The sequence below is a fragment of the Notolepis coatsorum genome (genome assembly GCF_963971535.1).
Source record: "Notolepis coatsorum genome assembly, chromosome: 3".
Taxonomy (NCBI): domain Eukaryota; kingdom Metazoa; phylum Chordata; class Actinopteri; order Aulopiformes; family Paralepididae; genus Notolepis; species Notolepis coatsorum.
In genome coordinates this window covers 187,431,763-187,439,040 of record NC_140167.1, presented here as the reverse complement: position 1 = coordinate 187,439,040, position 7,278 = coordinate 187,431,763, and the positions used below count along the sequence as shown (strand labels likewise).

Below are 7,278 nucleotides of genomic sequence, written 5' to 3'. Positions count from 1 at the left end.
GTCTAACGCCTGTCCCGTCTCCCTACTCCCTGTGATTTGTTGTCCCGGAGTGTTGACCGGAGTGTCTGACGTTCCGTGATGAAGACTGGGAGGATGCGACGGGTCGCACCGCGGCATTATATGGTACCAGGCACGTGGAATGTTTTAGGTGTGGGGGGTCGTCACATTATGCAAATGACTGTAGATTCAAAGAGGCTGTCTGCCATAATTGTAATAAAAAGGGACACCTAGCAAAGAAGTGCAGGAGTTCAAAAGACAATAAAATGGGCAGGGGCAAGCCTTGGCAGGGAAAGCAGCGACAGGCTCAAGCCTCCACACACCACCTGGAAGAAACACATGAGGAAGCAGAGTGTGCATACAACATGTTCGGGGTGGGAACAGATGAGGAGCCACCTGAACCCTATTATGCCACTATCACTGTCGGGGGACAGGATGTAAAGTTTGAGATTGACTCAGGGGCTACTGCATCGGTCATCAGTGAGGAGACCTACAGGAAGACATGGGGGTCTAACCTACCACCCATTAGCCCATCAAAGCTCAGGCTCAGGACATACACAGGTCAGCGTCAGCCCATACCTCATATAGGGGTGCTATATGTGGACATTTTAGCTGGGAATCAGAAGGCAAAGGCCAGGCTGGTTATAGTTATGGGGGGGGGGCCAAGTCTTTTGGGCCGTGATTGGCTAAGGAAAATTAAGCTAAACTGGCATAATGTTAAATATGTGCACACGACAGACACGACAGAGGACATCCTGCATCGGTACAGTGATGTTTTCAGGGACGAGCTGGGCACACTGAAGGGGGTAACTGTGAAACTCCATGTTGACCCTGAGGCCGCCCCAAGGTTTTTCAAGCCTAGGTCGGTGCCGTATGCCATGAAAGTCAAGGTGGAGGAGGAGCTGGAACGTTTGCAGAAGCAAGGCATCATTGAACCCGTCCAATTTTCAAGGTGGGCGGCTCCCATTGTGCCAATCCTGAAAGAGGATAATACAGCACGCATATGTGGAGACTACAAGGTGACGGTAAATCAGGTCTCTAAACTGGAGGAGTATCCACTACCAAGAGTGGATGACCTGTTTGCAACCTTATCAGGGGGGAAGCTTTTCACAAAGCTAGACATGAGCCATGCTTACCAGCAACTGCAACTTGACAAAGAGTCAAAAGAGTATGTCACCATCAACACTCACAAGGGCTTATTTAAATACAATCGCCTTGTGTTTGGAGTGGCATCCAGCCCCGCCATTTTTCAAAGAACAATGGACACGCTGTTACAGGGCATCCTGCACGTAGCGGTATATCTGGATGATATCCTCATCACGGGGGCCACGGAGGCGGAGCATCTGGCTAACCTAGCGCAGGTGTTGAAACGACTCTCAGACGCAGGACTGCGGTTGAAGCGTGCCAAGTGTGTGTTCCTGGCACCGAGCGTGACCTACCTGGGACACAGGATCACAGCACAGGGGCTCAGCCCTTTGGAAGACAAGGTGAGAGCCATAAAGGAGGCTCCAAGCCCAAATAGTGTCCATGAACTGAGATCGTTTTTGGGCATGGGGAATTATTATGGCAAATTTCTGCCGGATTTATCAAATGTTTTGGCCCCGCTGTACAAGCTACTGCACCTTGACACTAAGTGGGAGTGGAGTGGAGAGCAGCAGAGAGCTTTTAAGGAAGTGAAAGAGCTGCTCCAGTCTGCAAAACTGCTCGTTCACTACGACCCAGACAAAGAGATCATCGTCTCGAGTGATGCTTCGCCTTATGGAGTCGGAGCAGTGCTCTCACACATCATGGAGGATGGAGATGAGAGGCCTGTTGTTTTTGCTTCACGTACCCTAACAGCAGCGGAGAAGGGGTACTCTCAGTTGGATAAAGAGGGTCTAGCTGTTGTTTTTGCTGTGAAGCATTTCCATCAATACCTATACGGACGGGCATTCACTATCACAACAGACCATAAACCTCTGATGAGTTTGTTCAGTGAGACAAAATGCATCCCACCGCTGGCCTCAGCCAGGATACAGCGCAGGGCTCTCACACTCTCAGCCTACCAGTACACTATAGTGTTCAAAGCGGGCAAGGATAACGCAAATGCTGACGCACTGAGTCGACTGCCGTTACCAGAGACACCCGCCACTACATATGTGCCTCCAGAGACTGTGTTTTCATTGGAGAGGCTAGCAGAGACACCTGTCAAAGCGACACAGATTAAGCAGTGGACAGAGAGGGACCCGGTCCTGTCTCCGGTCAAGACCTTCCTTTTGCAAAGTTGGCCCAGTGTCGTGGAGGGAGAGGAACTGAGGCCGTATGCTAAACGCAAAACAGAACTGAGCCTGCAGGACGGCTGCATCTTCTGGGGGTCAAGGGTCATCGTACCGCCCCCAGGACGGTCACAAGTTGTGGAGGAGATACATGAGACTCATCCAGGAGTCTCCCGGATGAAAAGCCTAGCGAGATCATACGTCTGGTGGCCAAGAATGGACGATGATCTGGAGAGCAAGGTAAAATCATGCACACAGTGTCAGACTAATCAGAACAATCCACCGCCTGCTCCGTTGCACCCATGGGAGTGGCCAGACCGCCCCTGGTTTAGGCTGCATGTAGACTTTGCAGGACCCTTTATGGGACAGATGTTTCTGATCATGGTAGACGCAGACTCAAAATGGATAGAAGCCCATATCATGAACAATATCACAGCCCCCACAACCATAGACCAACTCAGACAAGTCTTCGCAGTCCATGGGTTGCCAGACACCCTGGTCTCTGATAATGGCCCAACATTCACCAGTGAGCTATTCAGTGAATTTATGCACCAGAATGGCATTAATCACATTAGGACGGCACCTTTCCACCCAGCCTCAAATGGTTTGGCTGAGCGGGCTGTTCAGACAGTGAAAGAGGGGTTAAAGAGGATGACAGGAGACTCTCTAAACACTGGACTTTCACGTTTCCTGTTTACCTATCGCCTCATGCCTCAAACAACAACGGGGCGCACGCCAGCAGAGATGCTGATGGGGCGTAGGCCCAAGGCGAGATTGGACTTGCTGCGTCCAGACATGAAAGTACAGAGGAAGCAGGAGAAGCAGAAGGAGCGTCATGATCAGCACGCAAAAGAGAGACAATTAGAACCTGAGGACAAGGTCTATGTGAGGAATTTCAGTACTATCAACAAGAAACAGTGGCTGCCTGGCGTTATTCTGAAACAGAGTGGCCCAGTTTCGTATGTCATTCAACTGACTGATGGACGTGTTTTCCGTAGACACCAGGACCATGTACGCCTACGCCACGACACAAGTTCAGAGACGGATCGCACCACGGTGGATACCGTGGGGAACAGACAATGGGAGAATGTTGTTTGCCAGTGACTACTGTACCAGTGTCAGACTCCCCAGGAGAGGTGTCTGTGTCCCCAAGAAGAGTTGACAACACTCAGACCCCTCTCATGCTCTCAACACCAGAGCCACCAAAACCTCAGTCACCTGTGGTGTGTCCGAGGTCACCAGCGGTATTGCGCAGGTCACAGCGTGATCGCAGACCTCCCGACAGACTGAAAAGGCGCAATGACTTTTTTACATCGTTGTCCTTGGATGTCAAGGATGCTTGAAAACAACACATACAACTCATTACAGGAAATCACAATTATTACATTTGCATAGTAATAATGGCACAACCCTTAATTAATACAAACATGCACATTTGTTGATACATATTCTTCTTTAAAGCTTTAGCTTTGGAACTGTTGAGTGTACCAATAATATTGGTCACCTCCAACTCTGTTATTTCCTATAAATAAAAATTAGGCTGTGCATGATTAATAGTACTATGGATGGCATCAGATGGGGTAAAACACTGTGTTATCTCCTGGACAGAATCCAAAATAAAAACAATTGAATTGGGTGGCTAGAGTCAGTGGGGTTTTCATTAATTCATTATTCATTTTGAGTTCTAATTCTTTGTTGCTATGTTTGTTTTCTCTACCAATTAGAGTATTAATATGTTGCCAAATTATCTTACCATTCCCTTTAGCATATTTGATCATGTCCATAAAATTATTCGCTTTGGCCGTTGGCATAGCATTTATTACTTTATTCCTCATTGAAGTGACTTTCTGTCTGTCTGTCTGCCAGGCCAGAATTCAGAAATGTTTTGAGCAGGAGTGAGGAGGGGCCTTCAGATGGAGGGTCTCTCTTGAAAGAGGAGGGTGGCACGGAGCCTTGGTAGCTTGTCAGCTGTTACTGTCTGTGCCTGTGATTTTAAACTCTACAGTGTGCTGAGCTTTTGACCATGGGTTGAGCACTATATTATGTCACTGAATGTCATGTTAGTGTGGTCATGTCAGTGATGTCAGTTTTTATGAATGAACGTTGTATGGTCCGTTTTGTGTTTGTTTTATGTTAGGACTACGGGGGGAAATTAGCCCTGTGCTATTCCCGGCATATTTACGTCCTTATCATGCTGTGATGTTATGCATACACATGTAAATGATGTTCATTAATTTGCATTGTCCTTAATAAACAAATCTTATGTACTGTAAGTGATACCGTAGATCAAGCTAAATAGTCCTCAGAGTCTATATGCCTCTCATTGTATGTAGTGTTGTCGTTGATGGACATAAATCATTCAAATGGTGTGTGTGTGTGTGTGTGTGTGTGTGTGTGTGTGTGTGTGTGTGTGTGTGTGTGTGTGTGTGTGTGTGTGTGTGTGTGTGTGTGTGTGTGTGTGCGTGCATGTGTGCGTGCGTGCGTGCGTGTGTGTGTCACAACCTCATGCAGACTGCAAGGTGTCTGTGGGTCTGTTCCATTCTGGGTAGTATGCATAGTCAACACACTACATAATAATAATAATAATCTTTATTTATATAGCACCTTTCATACATGGAGTGCAGCTCAAAGTGCTTAACAGAGCAAAAAAATTAAAACACAACATTTTACAATAAAGCAAAAAAAAAAAAAAAAAAAAAGTAAGGAAAAGAAAAGCAGGATTTTAAGACCAGCAAAACATGATTAAGAAAATAGCTAAAAAGCATAAATGACAACAGGCATTTTAAAATCAGCTAAAAGCAAGAGTATAAAAATATGTCTTGAGCTGTGCTTTAAAGTTATCCACAGAGGCTGCCTGTTTTATATGTAGTGGGAGCTTATTCCACGCCGTCGGCCCATAGAAACAAAAGGCTGCTTCGCCATTTTTTTTATATTTCATTGTAGGCACTTCGAGCAGGTCCGCACTAGAGGACCTGAGGGGGCGGTTTGGAACATATCTATGTAAGCAGTCGCAGAGATAAGATGGTGCCAGACCATTAAGAGCTTTAAAAACAAGCAGGAGAATTTTAAAATCAATCCTAAAGACAACCGGGAGCCAATGCAGTGAAGCTAAAACTGGAGTAATATGTTCCCTCATCTTAGTTCTAGTTAAAATTCTGGCTGCCGAATTTTGGACAAGTTGTAATCTGTCAGTTGTTTTCTTTGGAAGGCCAGAATAAAGTGCATTACAATAATCAAGCCGAGAGAAAACAAAAGCGTGGATTAGCGTTTTTGCATCATCCAGGGACACATAGGCTCTAATTCGTGCAATATTTCTAAGATGAAAGAAGGCAATCTTCGTGACATGATTAATGTGTGTATTAAAATTCAATTCAGAATCAATAATAACCCCCAGGTTCTTTACTGCAGTGTTATTTTCTACGTTCAGGTTACCCAGTCTACTTTTGATCAGTTCTCTCTGCTCACTAGACCCCACTATGAGAACTTCTGTCTTATCCTCATTTAGCTTGAGAAAATTCTCACTCATCCAGCCTTTTATGCTGGACAAACAGGTCAACAACGGGTCTAGAGCACAGGGCTCGTCTGGAGCTACGGAGAGGTAAAGCTGGGTATCATCAGCATATAAATGGAAGTTAACTCTATGATTGGTAATAAGTCCACCCAGCGGCAGTATATACAGGGAGAACAATAAAGGGCCAAGAATGGATCCCTGCGGGATACCAGAACAGATGGTGTGTTTGTCGGAATCATAATTCGCTAGATTGACAGAGTAGCTTCTACCTGTTAAGTAGGAATGAAACCAGGACAAGGCCGTGCCTGACAGACCTATCCAATACTCGAGGCGGTGCATTAGAATTGTGTGGTCAATTGTGTCAAACGCAGCCGTTAAATCTAGGAGTAGGAGAACGGATACCTCTTTATTGTCCGCAGACACCCTAAGGTCGTTAATTACCTTTACAAGTGCTGTCTCAGTGCTATGGCCCCTCCGGGAACCAGATTGGAATTTGTTATGGACCCTATTTTTCTGTAAAAACGCATCCAGTTGATAAAAAAATTTCTTTTCTAAGACCTTGCCCAAAAAAGGGAGATTAGAGATAGGTCTATAGTTACTCAACACAGAGGGATCAAGGTTGTGTTTCTTTAGTAAGGGCCTAACTACAGCCATTTTTAGTGAGTCTGGAAAGATGCCTGATTTGAGAGAGCTGTTTACAATTTTAAGGATATCTCCAACCACACTGTCTAAAACCTCTTTGAGGAAGGGGGTGGGAATGGCATCCAACGAACAGGAGGATGATGACATTTGCGATATGGTTTTGCGGAATTCCTTTTCATCAATTTCACAGAACGATGCTAGACTTCCCCTGGAGCGATTTATCCTGTTGCATATAGCACCACTAGCGGCATTTGTAGTTTGATAGTTTGTGCTAAGAGCATCACTCACAATACTAGCACGAATGTTAAGAATTTTATTATCAAAAAAGGATGCAAACTCATTACACTTATCTTTAGTGGCAGCGAGCAACTGCTTGTAGGACTGGGGGGGATTTAAAAGACGTTCAATGGTGGAAAATAAAACTCTGGCATTTGTCTTATTCTCATTAATAATGCCTGAGAAATACGTCTGTCTTGCCAGACGCATGGCTTTGTTGTAGGCAACTGTAGATTGCTTTAAAGACTGTAGGTGGACAGTGAGCTTGGTTTTTCTCCAAACTCGCTCCACTCTACGACATTCCCTCTTAAGTGAACGCATATGTTCGGTGATCCAGGGTGTTATTCTGGCTTTATGTCTCCTCTTGGTTTTCAAGGGAGCCACTTTTTCAAGAGCTGACCTTACTTTAAGACTAAAATGTTGAACCATATCATTTACTGAGGAAGATTCAGGTAGGGCGGGCGCACCTACCAGATGACTAGGGAACTCACTGGCTGCTGACGGGCTAAAGAAAAGTTTTTTAATAGTATAGTCTGTACTGTTTTTCTCAAGATCAGGGACAGTCATACTAAAACATAGCAGATGGTGGTCAGATAG

The 7,278-nt window shown here is 45.5% G+C and overlaps 1 protein-coding gene across 1 annotated transcript; it reads left to right on the top strand.

Annotated features, from left to right (window-relative positions):
* Window positions 1-263: 263 nt before the first annotated feature.
* Window positions 264-3,356, top strand: LOC311226100 (uncharacterized protein K02A2.6; the record flags this gene model as incomplete). Its single annotated transcript, XM_084311475.1, has 2 exons — window positions 264-558; window positions 736-3,356. 2 exons carry the CDS (start codon window positions 264-266, stop codon window positions 3,354-3,356), a joined length of 2,916 nt encoding a protein of 971 aa, XP_084167601.1.
* Window positions 3,357-7,278: the final 3,922 nt, after the last annotated feature.